Source organism: Aspergillus nomiae (genome assembly GCF_001204775.2).
Source record: "Aspergillus nomiae NRRL 13137 chromosome Unknown contig00339, whole genome shotgun sequence".
Classification (NCBI taxonomy): Eukaryota; Fungi; Ascomycota; class Eurotiomycetes; order Eurotiales; family Aspergillaceae; genus Aspergillus; species Aspergillus nomiae.
In genome coordinates, this window is record NW_015378394.1 from 21,092 (window position 1) to 36,172 (window position 15,081).

Sequence of the window (15,081 nt, forward strand, 5' to 3'; positions counted from 1 at the left end):
ACAATTAGGAGACGCGCACCAAGGGGAGAACTGTTTTAAGCAGGAGACGCCTTAGAAAGTTGCGCGGAGAGAGGAAAACCGACCTCATCAACAACCAAAAAGTGAGGGGCAGTGGCCTCAACTCTGCTTATCAATCCACTTTATCGTCGAACCCTCCGAGACACCGCTTGATACACCGCCCTTAAAACCGGCAGAAACGCCAACTTTACTTGTAGATCACTTTACTTTTCATTTATCTCCTACTCACCGTGTACTCGACGCGTTGCACGTGTCCAGTTGCATAAAACTGTCACTTTAAACTGTAGTCACTACTAATACACAGACAACGCAGGCCTCTGGATGTGATTCGAGGGCATCATCAATTCCGGCGGGCCGAAAGCCCGAGATCTGGTGAGATCACTTGCATGATTGGGAATATTTAACTACCTTGATAGCTAAGAATTCGAATTGAACAGACCAAATGCCTGATGAGGGAACAGATCCTGTCGACTGGTCTGTCGACGATGTGGTCCAGTTTCTTTGCCACAATCCACACACCCCATGGTCACAGTCCGTGTCAGGGGCCCCTCGGCCTGACCCTACCTCCTTTGAGGCTGCTCTCCGTGACAATCTGATCACTGGAGAAGTGCTTTTAAATGATGTTGATAAGAGCGCACTGCGAGATGATCTAGGATTGAGGGCCCTTGGACACCGGAGTTCCATGCTCACGGCAATACGGTACCTTCAAGGACACTCTCTAAAATATCAGACCTCTAAAAGTCGACTTGATTCTCCTAGAGAATGTCACACTCCAAGTTATTCAGCGTTTATTACACCGAAAGCTTCTCAGAAAGTTACACCACCGCTTTACTGTGGCCCTATATTAAACGCAACTCCACAACGTACTAACTTACTACCCAGTGTATCTACGGCGGTGAGTACAAACGCTGTAAATTTGGCAGTTGTGCCCAATTCACGAGAATCTACGAACCCTTCAAGTACTCCTCAAGACACTTCTCACATCACAAACTTGCAGACTCGTGTAGAAGATTTGGACCCCGTTGAGCGTATTCGCTCACATGAGCAAGTTTTCGTCGATACACACGGAAGGAAACGGCGACGGCTAGACCTCACTACTCTGACTAAAAGTCGAGTTGATAACGAGTATCCTTCAGATCCGGTGCAAGCCAAGGAGTGGTATATGGGGCCGGAACAAATTACACCATCTCAATTGTTCTCCTCTACTGATCCAGACCAAAATGACGAGTCCTTCACAATGGTTGGATCAAACTTTCCAACTGCACAGCGTTTGTTTGTGAACAGGTGTCTTCATTCCTTCCAGAAACAAAAGCTCATACCCCTGGACTCTACCCAAGATCAAGTCTCTGGGGATGTGCCGACAGAGACACTAGATCCTTCTGACCCGTTCTCTTATCTTCTCCAGCGATACCCAGTACAAGGTGAAAGTCAGGATGCATTTCCATTGTATGGAGACTCAGGATCCGAGGGTGAGTTTGACGAAGAGACTTGGCAAGAAATTGAAGACGAACACCAAGGAGGATGGTCTGGGAAACCCTCTAAACTCACGCCCAGGGAGATGGAATCTGTTATCAAAGATTGTATCTCCCAATATGAGAGCAAGTGGCATGATACCTGCTTGCCAAAGGAACAGCAAAAGGCACGCAAGCTCTGGCTGAGGGCTAAGAAGGGAAAGTGTACCAACCAAGAAATTAAAGGGCTCGATCGGAAGATAACATCTCTAAACGAGCGTCTTAGGAAACTGCAGGACGCAGTCCGTGAAAGTGAGTATGCAACGAAGGCCGAGCTACAAACTCAGTGTCAAAGCATGGAGCAGACTGTGATGGATATTCAACAACATAGGTGGCGTGTTTCGACCCTTGAGCAAGAAACGTGTCCACCAAGAATCTCAGCTCCTCTCATACCTACGCCCGCACAAAGACCGAAACATAACTCTGGGGATGAAGAATCACTTCATTCAGAGTCAGACGATTTGTCTGATGATTCTATGGATGATTTCATTGACAATTCTGATATTGGGGACCAGCCCATACACGTTGAAAATAATAGCAACACTCGAACCCCACCAACATCTGAAAGTGATGATGATGACATTATCAGCCCTTCTGGGATTAGACGACAGACAAGGAGGAGAAAACTCCCTTTTCGGGAGTCTAGCTCTCCGTCTCCACCTCCTTTGCATAAGAATAAATTCCCTATAGAATACATTGACCTTACAGAAGACTCTCCGGCTGTTGATAATGAAGAGGATTACAGGGTTGAGACTCCCCCCTCAACCCTGTACCACGACCAATAACACAGCCTGTGGGGGATCCTATCGAATCTGGACGGAGTTGCTCAATTTCCCCGGAACCATACATTGGTCCCAGGGTGATGGTCGAAATTCCAGTTTACAAAACAACGCACCCAAACCAGTTCAAACCCAGGAAGCGGCCAAGTCTCCCTGATATACACGACATGGACAAGTTTGTGTCGGTGCCCTGGGGTTTAATTGAAGAGCGACAAGACCGCCAGAGACTATTAGCAAAACTGATTGCAACCCTTTCTATTGAAGAGCGAAATAAGTTAGCGCAAGCAGTTCCTCGATATTCTAGTTCAGATTTGCAGCAACTCACAGGAACTGGTCTAAAGCTCTTGCTGAAGAACCAACAAATGATTCCAGAACTTGAGGCGGCTGAGAGCCGTGTGGTCATGCGTGTTACTTCCTTTTATATCTCGTGGGTAAACTGTGTCCATCTTGTGTCGGAAGGAATTCAGAAGAGTCTCGTACTCAACGCTCAATCTAAAATCAGCGGCTTTATCACGTACTTCAACGAACTCTGCGCGCGCCTCACTGATTATCGCAAGAAGAAAGGCTCTAAGATGCACCGGCTCAATGGAAAGGAAGAGACCCCAAATCCCACAGACACTCCCCACAAAAAGCGCAAGAGAGAGGTCAAGGAAAGTCAAAATGCGAAAAAGAGTCAGCAGAGTGCACAGCTTCGTGTCGCACTGCAAGAGAAGCAGAGAAAGATCCTCGAAAGGAAGATAGGTAGCACCAACACCGATCCTACGCGTCAAGCAGTCAGCTTTGGAAATCCTGCTATTTATCTAGACCCTCAAATTGGCTTGCGTGTTAAGCCCCACCAATTGAATGGTGTTCAATTCATGTGGCGAGAGTTGATAGAAGACGAGAACAAGCAAGGTTGTCTGCTCGCTCACACAATGGGCTTAGGGAAAACGATGCAGGTTATATCCCTCCTTGCAACAATATCTGCAGCAGCATCTTCCGATGATCCCAAGATACGCCAGCAGGTTCCTGCAGCTTTTCATAGATCTCAATCGCTGATTCTCTGCCCGTCGTCCTTAATTGAAAATTGGTTTGACGAATTTCTCATGTGGGCTCCTGTCCAATCGGGTATCGGACCTCTGAGGAAGATAACAACTTCCGAGACAATGCCAGAGAGGCTACAGGAGTTGTGTGACTGGGATGAAGAAGGCGGGGTCCTTATAATGAGCTATGACCTGTTCCGGACGTGGATACTGAACAGGGAAACCAACAAGAGGGGAAAGCCGTTAAACGAGGGTCAATATCAAAAGGTCAGAGAATGCCTTCTGGATGGACCGAACATTATTGTTGCCGACGAGGCCCACAAGATGAAAAACCCAGCCACTGGCATCTCGCAAGCAGCCATGCAGTTTCGCTCTAAAAGTCGTATTGCCCTGACTGGATCCCCTCTTGCAAACAATCTTATCGATTACTATGCCATGATCAACTGGATTGCAGAGGGCTACCTCGGCGAATTCGTGGAGTTTAAGGCAAAGTTCGTGGAGCCTATTACGGAGGGACTTTACGTAGACAGTACGTACACCGAGAGGAGAAAGTCTTTGGTGAAGCTTCAAGTCCTCAAAGAAATCCTTGCCCCAAAGATCAATCGTGCCGATATTTCTGTACTTGCTGGTAGTTTACCAACCAAAGTCGAGTTCGTCATAACGGTTCCCTTGACGAATTTACAGAGACAAGCATATAATTCATATGTGGAGACTATATTGCAAGGAAAAGGCACTTTCGGCAGTGCACAACTATGGTCCTGGCTTGCGATTCTGAGTCTATGTTGCAATCATCCATCATGTTTCAGAGACAAACTACTAAGCCGAGCAAGCGATGCACAGAAAATAAACAAGAGGCTAGGCGAGGAGATGATTCCCGGCGATGAACCTATCGCGCAAGCAGGCCTTCCAGATTCAGAAAAGCTGGTTTCTGAACAAGAACAAATATTTGCCAGCGTCCCTGACTTAAAAGCATTAGAAATGTCTCATCGGGCGCAGATAATGAATGCGATAATCGACGAGTCTATTAAGGCCGGTGACAAGATCTTGGTTTTCTCCCACAGCATCCCAACGCTCAATTATATTGAGCACACCCTTCAATCGTCAAACCGAAGATACTCCCGGCTAGATGGACGGACCCCCGTCGTAACTCGACAAGATGCGACGAAAAGATTCAATCGTGGCTCTGATCAGCAAGTATACCTCATCTCAACACGCGCAGGAGGGCTTGGCTTGAATATTCCTGGAGCGAACCGGGTCATTATTTTCGACTTTAAATTTAGTCCGGTATGGGAAGAACAGGCTGTTGGACGCGCCTATCGCCTGGGCCAGCAGAAACCAGTATATGTTTACCGTTTCATTGCTGGTGGTACCTTTGAGGAGGTTATGTATAACAAGGCTGTCTTCAAGACCCAACTTGCCTTCCGTGTTGTCGATAAGAAGAATCCGGTTCGTTGGGCACAAAAGTCACTTGGCGAATATCTTTTCCCAGCAAAGCCGGTCCCGCAAAAAGACATCGCCGAATATCTGGGAAGGGATCCACAAGTCTTGGACAAGATCATCATGGGTGATAATGGCGAGGAGAAGTCAATCTGCAATATTGCCCTCACTGAAACTTTCCAGAAGGAAGATAATGACAAGTTGACCGAGGAAGAGAGACAAGGTGTCCAACAGCAATTGAGCGACGAGCGCCTTAGGCGCACCGACCCAGAGGCATACAATAGGCTAGTACTGGACAGGCAAAGGCAAGCTTTGTCCGTGGATCAAGCTCCGCATTGGGCCCCATCGTTATACGTGCAAACAACTCCCATGCAACCAGCTTCCATGCCACCAGCTCTCATGCCTCCTCAACCACCTGTTATGCAGCCAATAGTTCCGTCAAGCGCTCACAACACCGGGCCTCCCGCTCTAGCACCAGACATAAGCGTTTATCAAGAGCCTTCTAGAACACCCATGCCCTCAACATCCGCAGCCGCGATTAGTTCAACTTCAGGAATCTATGCTTCGCACTATGCTCACAGCGAGCCACCCAACGAAAACACCGCACTTTACTCCCCTTTCAGGCTTTCACCTACCAGAAGCCTAGGGCAAGCCGGTACTCAGATACCTCCTCAAATGGATGATGCCAGTTGGGATACAAACGTCCAGCAATATGATATACCCGCATATATGGCCCATACCGAACCCCTGCAATCGACAACACCATCAGACAATTCTTCTGATGACCCCTACCTCTACCAATGAGAAACTTGAAACACCTGAAACTTGGCCATTCTTACCATCTTCGGAATTTTGGTCTTTACTTTCCATCCTGTTTTATCCAGGGCCTATTTAGCATCATACAAGCGTTGGCATTTGCAAAGCCTTGTTTCTATTGGTTAATCCACATTATCCCGTGAATATTGCATTCTACAATTTGTCAATACCCCTGCCCTTTTTGCGGCTACTTCTTGTACTTTCACTAATATTTTCTCCCCTCTTATCCTCCAACTTCTCATGTAAATTTCATACGTTTTCTTGTCTTGTCCCCCAAGAATTAAGCCACAGCATATGTCTTTCTCATTTCAATACGGAGTTTTTTTAGGAGCCAAGGGACGGGTTTGCGTCAATCCATGCATGTGCTGCGCAGGAATGATTCAATGAGACATGAACAAATTCAATTAATGAGATATCTTAGAGAGTGTGTATACATCTTGTTCTCTTTGCGTAAATGATGTAGCTGCTAAGGTGCTGTAACACTCATCAAATCGCTTGTAATTCCAAATTTAACCTAGCCAGCAGATCAAGTCTTGTCTATTTAATTAATTGCGACAAAGTTCGAAAGAAACAAAGAAATAATAAAAGAAGTACAAGAGAAAAGTAGCGGAATTCTGACATGAGATTCCAGAATCTTCACACCGTTTCCATATCCGCACATAAAAGGCCCGAAAGTAGTTCACCGAAAGTAGTACAGTCCCGACGAAAGACAGTGTAAATAGAATAGAAACATCCCCAGGGACACGGTAAAGATTGTAACACAGACCTGTGTGCACGATCAAGTAAGCAGCTTCTCAAGGTCCGCAACCCGAGTGGCTCTATCATCGACCTTCTTTTTCTTGGCGGTTTCGCGGAAAGCGGCTAACATCAACTTGCGCTTGGTTTCCTGGATGGCCAGGACGCGATCTTCAATACTATCTTCCATCACCAGGCGCCAGACTGTTGTTTCGCGTGTTTGGCCAAGGCGGTAGACTCGGTCGACGGCTTGGTCTTCTATTGCCGGGGCCCACCAGCTATCGGCGAGGATGGCCTGATTTGCTGCCACTAGGTTGAGGCCGACACTGCAGACGCTCAAGCTTGCGAGAAGAACTTTGCAGTTGGGATCGTGTGAGAATCGGTAGGTTGAGTTGTCACGGGCTAACGAGCTCATTTTGCCGTCGATGCGGGCGAAGCCGATGCCATAGCGGTTGAGGTGAGGTTCGATGAGGTTCAGGAATGAAGTCCATTGACTGAAGACGACCGTTTTTGTGTTGGACGCTTGGCCTTGGGCTGTGAGGATTTTGATTAGAGCCTCGATCTTACTGCTCGGGTTGTCGGGGTCTGCGACAACAGTTTCGGTGCTTTCGCCCATTTCGACGGCAGGGGCGACGAGTGTGGATGTGTCGTTGATCTCAGCACGACACATAGGACATTTGTGCTGTCGTTCGATTACTTGTTCGATGCAGCCTTTGCAGAAAGCGTGGGCGCAAGCTGTGATGACTGGTTGGTCTAGAGTGTCTAGGCAGATGGGGCATGTCTCTTGACTCTCAATTTGGATGCGTAACATGTCTTGTAGGGCTTTGATGTTCTCCGGCGTTAGCGGGACAACCTTATTTTCCTCCAATAGCTGTGCAAGCTTTTCGACACGGTCTTTGCAGAGCGCCCAGTGATTACAGACTTGTCGGAGGCGGAGGATCACTTCGAGGAGGTGTGAGTAGGTGGTACTGGACTTGTCTTTAGACTTGAAATCTAGAAGCATGCCTCTCGCTTCGGACCTAGTGTGACTGTGAGCAAATACCACGGACGCTTCCAGGGCGCGTTAATACATACTGGAACATATCATATTTCTCCTGTTCGTGAGTGTGGAACTTAATGCGGAGAACGCGGGAGGTAAGGGGCGGCAGACGCAAGTTCACAAACTCCATATCTTTTCTACGACGTAAACAAATGGTACTCATAAGTGCCTGGAGAAGCAAACGAGCATTCGGATCCTCAGACATAAGAGGTCGGATCAACACGCTAGTGAAAACTGTCATATCCTCAAGACCACCGGAAAGCCTTAGGAAGCGAATCTGAGAATAAAGATCCTTGAGGGAGTTGACAATTGGCGTGCCGGTTAAGGTCCAGCGAGAGTCTGCACGTAGATTACATGCTGCTAACGCGCCTTTAGACCGGGGATTACGGATCGTATGTCCCTCATCAAGGACTATCCGGCGCCAGTGGACGGAAAAAATTCCTTTTTTCGGAGGCACTTTTGCAGTCGGGTTGTATTCCATTGCAAGGGCACCATAGCTTGTTACTACCACGTCGTATTGGTCAAGATTGGCGGCTTCTTTCTTTCCTGTCCCATGATAGACGAGTACCCGTGGTGCGCTCTCGCTGTGTGTGTGATCTTGTATTTGGTTTTTCCAGTTGCTCATAACGCCTACAGGAGCTACTATCAGAGTAGTTTTGGAGGAGTCTGGGGTCCTCGGTGCCGAGTTTGCCAGAATTAGTGAAATGATTTGGATGGTCTTTCCAAGCCCCATATCATCAGCCAGGATACCGCCACTTGCAAGAGGTGGCGCAATGGAGGTGGAGAAGTTTGTTGCGATGTTGGTGAACCTATTGTCTTTTCTCTTCCAGAGTTGTACCACATCCTCAGACCCCGCAGCAGGGAGTGTGGGATTTTCTTTCTCGAGCATCCAAGCCAGTCCTTGGCGTTGATAAGGGAGGAGTTCCGTCGAAAGGGCAGCAGGACGATCCGCCATAGGCATTTTTGCCAAGTCTGCTTCACTTAAACCAAAGTTCTCGGCCACTTGACCGATATCCCGAGGGTTGAAAGTGCTGCTCTGACCAATGAGTTCCTCTAAACTCTCTCCCCCCTCAATACTGCCATCACCAGCGTAGAGGTTGGAAAACATGGAGTTATTCGCCGCCTCCCACTGCTGTCCTTTGCCTTTGGCTAGCGCACGAGCTCTTTTTTCGGCCTCTTTCCGAGCCTTTTCGCGCTCCTTCTGCTGCTGCCGCTCCTCGCGCTCTTTCTGCTTGAATTGACTTAAAGGCAGCCTGTCCTGCTCCATCTTACTTTTCAACTCCTGTCTCCTAGCAGGGTCACTAGTGCCGAACAAACTCAGAGCAATCGGGCAATCGTAAGCCCCGATATGCCCAGTCAGCATGCCATCAATAATCAATGACCTCGTATCCTACAAATGCAAGCTTAGAACCCAAAACACTACTAGCACTCATTTCACTGAGGACGTACCATATATTTCGCCAACTTAGCCGCCATATTCCTCGGGATATGCCCAATCTGAGCCCCCATAACGTTGTCAACGCGAATAGCATTCGAGTCATACTGGTTCTCTGGTTGCCGTCTCAAAATCACATGTTCACCATAAGTGGCATGCCCGCGATAGTAACGAACGCCCACGATTTTGGTATTTAAATTCCCGTAAAGCATCGAGTTAGCGGCCGCCGGATCATCGGCAGCCTGGCTTCCTGGAATTACATCGGCAGCTTGCGCGTCATCTTCTTCATCGTCTGCGGCCGCCTGTGACGACTGGCTCAAGGGCACAAAGAGGGCAGCCTCGCCAAAACGCTGTCCATGACTGACGCGGGGTATCTTGGGGGTCGAATGTTGATTTGTATCATCACTTTGGGTCAGATCTATTTGATCAGCCTGTCTCTTTCCTCTCCGGGCGCATCATGGTCTGGGGGATTGATAAGTGGTCAAGGGGCTGCAATTGCTGCTTAGGAGAAGCAGGATCGATTTCATTGTTCATGGTTGCGACCAGTCGATCTACGTATCGATCCCGACTATTCCTCTTTGGGGCTAGTGGACGTCAAACATCCAACGCGCTATGACGCGACCCCACGTGATCCAATGTTGGTTGCACTTTATCAGATTCATGATGAATCGTCAGCAAGTTTAAGTCACAAATACACAGGTTCTATCAAGTGGATTCTATAGACATTATATACAAAACAACTAAACACTATCTATAGGGTATTTTTAAGGGGTATTGTAACCAGAAAGGGGATGTTCCGGATCCATCAACGGATCACAATACATGATGATACACTCAGCTGTGATGAGTGAAAGATAAGAACAGGCGGATGATCTACTTGAATGACTCGCGGGTGTTGACCCGATCAATGTCATACGGATTAGCATCATACACCGTCTGAGAATTGACTCCCTCAGACCGGCGCGACGCCTGTGATGCTATAGACTTTCTTCGGTCATACTTGACAGACGGGAGATCATCCAGTTGCGAGCTCGCTGGGGTGGGCTCAGACAGAGCATCATCCACCTCTTTCGACCCTTCCGTGGCACTGTTCTCGTACTTCTTCTCAACGTCTGTCTCTTCCGGAACATTGGTAGTTTGTTCCATCAACTTCCTCATAAAGGCGTCCGATTGCGCTGCATATTTGCATCGTGTCCGAATCGCTGGGCCGTATTTATAAAAGAGAAATGGAAACGGGACGCACGCGAGGGCTAGGAATGCGGGGATACTGGACGCCCAGTGCACACCTAGATCATTGTACATGTATGAGGTGAAGAGCGGGAAAACAGCACCGAAGATTGAACGAAGCACAGAATTGGCAGCCAGCACGGACGCAGCAAAGATTGTATAGGCATCAATCAAGTAATTCATCAAGCTGAGGAAGACCAGCACCATACCAAATCCGAATGGTGCACCAGCGGCGATACTGGCCATGAAATGAATGGATGGGTAATTCGTCCAGGCAAACCAGAAAAGACCAATTGGTATCACAACCGAGGCAATCAGGCAAGGGGGCAGGCGAGCCTCGGGGGGTGCGAATCCATTGTGTCGTGCCTGAGTGTTCACATAACGTTTATTATCCCAGAGTGTGTAGGCTACCGCAACAATCATGCCAACCATAATTCCCAGGAAGGCCAGACCAGAAACGCCCTGGTTCCATCCTCGCTGGCCTTGGTAGACAATGGGAAAGGCGGCAAACATCATATAGAGGGTACCATAAATAATAGCCATATAGATCGACAACAGGAGCACAATCGGCTCACGGAATAGTAGGATCCACGGTCGAGATAGGGCGATCTGAAAAGCTTCCTTGGGTGTTTTCTTTCCTTGGTCTGCCTCGATCTTACTTTGGTAGACCTTTCCGGTAACTTTAGAGAGTTTTGCTGCCCGCCGCTGCAGAAGGACAGGGGCGTAAGTCTCCGGAACACAGACTGACCCAGCAATCCAGAGAACACCCGAGAAGATGGCCAGGAACCCCATCACCCACTTCCAACCTGCCTTCATGCCTAAGAACCCTCCAATAATTGGACCAAGCACTGGACCTAGGAATGGGGCAGCTGCAAACACGCTCATTGCTATACCCCGCTGGCTGGCTGGGAACATATCTGCAATAACTCCGCCGGCGTTAGTCAGCGGCGACGATCCAAAAGAACCTGCGAAGAAGCGGAAGATGATAAGTGACCAGATATTTTTTGACCCTGCACAAGCGGCGTTGAACACTGTCAACCCACAGTAACTGCCGATAAAGAGATACTGTCGTCCATATAGCTCACTCATGGGCGCCCAGAGTAACGGGCCGATGGCGAATCCTACCACGAACAAGGATACTCCCAGCGTGGCTACTTCTGAACCGCAGTGGAATTGTTCCATAATTTGATCCACGCCGCCGGTGTATGCAGAAGATACTAGCGACACCGCTAAGGTCGCGAGGGCGACTGTTACTGTGTAGAACCATTTTCGGCTATCTGGGAAATTCATAGGATTTCGTGGATCATTGGGGAGCCATGTGACGAGAAAAGGCTCATCTTCAGTACCGGAGCCAGCGTAAGGGTGATCAATAACTTCCTGAGTAAGTATCGCTTGGTCGATGATAAGGCGCCAGTGTGGAATGCGAGTAGGCTTGACAGGCTCGCCTTTGTCTGCCATGCTTGTTGAATATAGGCCAATGGCCTAAGCGCTAGTAACGTGTAAGGGTGTGATACTAGTTTCTTCTTCCCCCTGCTTCTCTGTTCAATCTTGTTGCTTTCCTTTGCGTTGAACCGGAACCCTAGAACAAAGAAGAGCGGGTAAAAGTAAATCGAGACAATAGAATGATTTGCAGGACAAAAAAATTAAGTAGATTATAGATCAACCGATCAAGCGCCACATAATTTAAGGCTCAGTTGAGAATCGGACAGGAGACAATCCAGTTTGAGGAGACAGAGACCTGGTTCAGAAAAGATTGGGATACTGAAAAAAATCGAGAGCAAAGCCATGATCAAGCCCAACATGCATAAAGTCAGGTATTAAGTATACTGATACCCCAGCGGGGATTAAACCAGGCAACGACACCATCGGGCTTAACGGCACTAGTGACGGTACCATCACCATCAGTCAGCACAGAATCGGCCGTGTCATTCGCGGCGAACAGCTTCAAGATGTCGGCGTTAACAACGTTATGCAGGACTTTTCAGTATAGCATAAAGTTTGGTGATGAATCGGGTATTGAATCTGATGATCAATTATAAATCAATCCAATCAGAACCGACACTGGCTAAGAAAGCACGGCACCATGGTAGACGAAGGATTTTAGGGCGGAGAATGCCGACAATCTAATTCCGGAGGTCAAGTCTCGAGAAATGCATCAGTCTCACAGCATAAAACGATGTATCAAGGTGTATTGCGATGTATCTTCTCTCCGGGAGGGAGGCATCTCCACTGTGTTAATTTGTTATTAACTAACTAAGAGGTGAAGCTGATTAATCCGTAGGCTCACCAGGCAACTTCGCAAGAGCGGTGGGAATTTTAGAAATGAGGAGAAGTACTTCTCAACTGCAAGAAGAAAAAAAAAAAAAAAAAGAAATTCACAATTATGGGCACGTGGTCTCGAACATCATTAGTGCTGATTTATTTATGTGATGTAACCCCATCATGGTTTCGCCCGCTTCCGATATACTTGCTTGACGACCAAGTATGATCGATGCTCGGGACTTATCGAACTCATCCACAACGAAAGCCATGGCTATATAGTATACCATCCTGTTGACAAGCTTTCTACAAGCACTGATCTCCACGGGATCAGAAAGGGTCTTGCCGTACTATAAATCCAGATCCTCGGTCCGCGTGAGGCTCCTTGATTACCCCGGCTTGATTGGTCTCAGCACGATGGCGACTATGGGTTACACCGCATCGGCTTCTCCAAATCCACTGGACTAATGCAGTCTAATCAAAATGGTTCATACTTCCATCAGTCTGTTACCTGAATGAGATACGAGAAACGAACTTGTCCGCTCAATCGGATATTCGGAGGGGCTATGACTAGTACGATTCTTGTCATTGCCTGGAAATATATATGCTAAAGAAAGTGGAACATCTCCTTCGGTCGCGTTGTCACTGAAAATGGCGGTGGAACCTAAACATCGGGCTGTTGGCTTTCAAAAGCCAGCTGCTTGGTTCGTCATTCATTGCTATCTATGGAACATCTTTGGAGCAGATCTTGCGGTATGACTGGTCTCACTGTGGCGAGGTGATTAGATCAAAGGCAAATCCCACACCGATATCCCTTGCAGCAACGTTTAGGATAAGCTCGCGGGTTCTGACTTTATTCTAACCATACTACATTCTCCTAACTCATTTATTTAAGTATATATACAGTATACAGTATTATTATATATGAATTTTATTCGTTGGTTTGTTGGGGTCTGAACAGAGGTTAATTATTCCTTTTTCTGGGACGCTTTTGCCTAGAATTCCAACGGATCACCCCTATGGCCGGTTCTCTCCTTTCCTACCTCGACATCGTTCGCGACAATCGCGATCAATTGGACGCGCAGATCCAACACGGGGAGCTAAAACCCGTCTTTCTATGGCATTTGACCCTTTTCACAATCCTCCCAGTATCGGCGCTTGTCATTCCTCGTCGGCAAAGTACTCGCTATGTCCGACCCTTCGTCCTCGTCCTCATCTTTATCCTGGCCCTCGAGGCTATCCGACACCGACGGGCCCTTCTTGGTGCAAATGGATACATGGTAGGTTTGGTGGTCGCATGGTGGTTCATATGGTCTGCGACATTGCTGGTTTTTCACGACGTCGAGAAGGAATTTTTACGCGTTGAGCGAAAGGCCAGAACGACTGTGGATGTGACGTCGAAGCGCTCCACCCAGAACGGATATGCCCGTATGGACAGTGGATTAAAAGGCGCAAAACCAAAGGAACAGCAGTATACTGAATCCCTTATATGGCAGCCGTATCCTCGATCCCTTTCGAAGAGGTTGAATTGGTCGTTGGGCCTTCTTCTCAACATGCGGGGCCCCGAATGGAATTGGCGTATATCAAGCATGGGCCCTTTGCCTCCCTTTGTGGAATCGCAACTCAAGTCTGGACCACCATCACAATATCCTCGAGGCGCAAGTAAGGTCACTGCATCATATCCAGGAGCTGGGACCCGCATCCGCACCGTAGCCTTCGACTGTCTCAAATACTATCTCCTTTTGGATGTCATCAAGGTTCTCATGATGCAGGACTCGTACTTCTTGGGGGTCACGTCGCCGCCGCCTCCCCCTCCGTTCCTATTAAACCAAATCCTCCCACATGGAGCGGAGTATATATACCGCTTCCTGATGACGGCATTGGGCTTATACACCTCTGTAACCTTTGTGACATTATTTAACCCACTGATTTTCCTGGGGCTGTCCCTGTTATTTCCCAACGCCGCCCGCAGCATAACCGCAACACCGCTGGATGCCCCTTGGCTTTATTCGGACATGTTTGGTCCGTTCCTCGTCCCCGTGCTGGATCACGGTCTTGCAGGCGCTTGGGGTATATGGTGGCACCAGATTTTCCGGTTCGGATTCACGTCCACTGCCCACTGGATTCTATCGCTCCTTCCCAAACAATTATCGACAAACTCGCGTTTCAGGCGCCTCTTAATGACGTTTGTCGCGTTCGCGCTTAGCGGTTTCATCCACGCCTGTGGGAGTTATACCCAGTTGTCCGACACCAATCCCCTTTCTGGGACATTTCTGTTTTTTGTTCTCCAATTTGTTGGCGTTACAATCCAAGAGTTTCTCTCCTACGTCGTAGTCCCAGCCTTGTTACATAAATACACAGGTAAGCCAAGGAAGACTCGATTACCCCGTTGGCTTCGGCGGTCTGCAAATGCAGGTTTTGTTTTTGGGTGGCTGTGGTTGACCGCCGGTTTGATCATGGATGATTTCGCTGCGGGTGGCTTGTGGCTGACCGAACCTTTGCCGGTGAGTCCCCTGCGCGGATTGGGATTTGTTGAAAGGGAGGGCTGGTGGTGTTGGAATACCTCGTGGTTTCAATATTGGGACGGAGGAAGTTATTGGGAGAGGGGAATAAGAGTCATGTGAGTTGTTTCCTGTCTAGGCCATCCTTCACTTTTATATTAGGGTGTGCGCGTCTCTTGCAGGTGATGCTATGGGGTATTGTATCCCAATGAGCTGGAAGCTCACATAGAGGTTTTAGAGGATAGAGGATAGAGGATATATAGAATCTAGTTCCTAGAGACAGAGAGAGATATATATATATA

General features: G+C 48.2%; 3 protein-coding genes across 3 annotated transcripts; 2 read left to right on the forward strand and 1 right to left on the reverse strand.

Moving 5' to 3' along the window:
• Positions 1-460: 460 nt before the first annotated feature.
• ANOM_009697 (putative SNF2 family helicase/ATPase) lies at positions 461-5,571 on the forward strand (the record flags this gene model as incomplete). Its single annotated transcript, XM_015554953.1, has 3 exons — positions 461-717; positions 901-2,298; positions 2,445-5,571. The coding sequence occupies 3 exons, from the start codon at positions 461-463 to the stop codon at positions 5,569-5,571; spliced, it is 4,782 nt and encodes a 1,593-aa protein (XP_015403432.1).
• Positions 5,572-6,361: 790 nt separating this feature from the next.
• Positions 6,362-11,477, reverse strand: ANOM_009698 (uncharacterized protein; the record flags this gene model as incomplete). Its single annotated transcript, XM_015554954.1, has 4 exons — positions 6,362-7,337; positions 7,393-8,747; positions 8,807-9,197; positions 9,670-11,477. 4 exons carry the CDS (start codon positions 11,475-11,477, stop codon positions 6,362-6,364), a joined length of 4,530 nt encoding a protein of 1,509 aa, XP_015403435.1.
• Positions 11,478-13,297: 1,820 nt separating this feature from the next.
• On the forward strand, positions 13,298-14,902 carry ANOM_009699 (wax synthase family protein; the record flags this gene model as incomplete). Its single annotated transcript, XM_015554955.1, has 1 exon — positions 13,298-14,902. The coding sequence occupies one exon, from the start codon at positions 13,298-13,300 to the stop codon at positions 14,900-14,902; it is 1,605 nt and encodes a 534-aa protein (XP_015403434.1).
• Between the last annotated feature and the right edge of the window lie 179 nt (positions 14,903-15,081).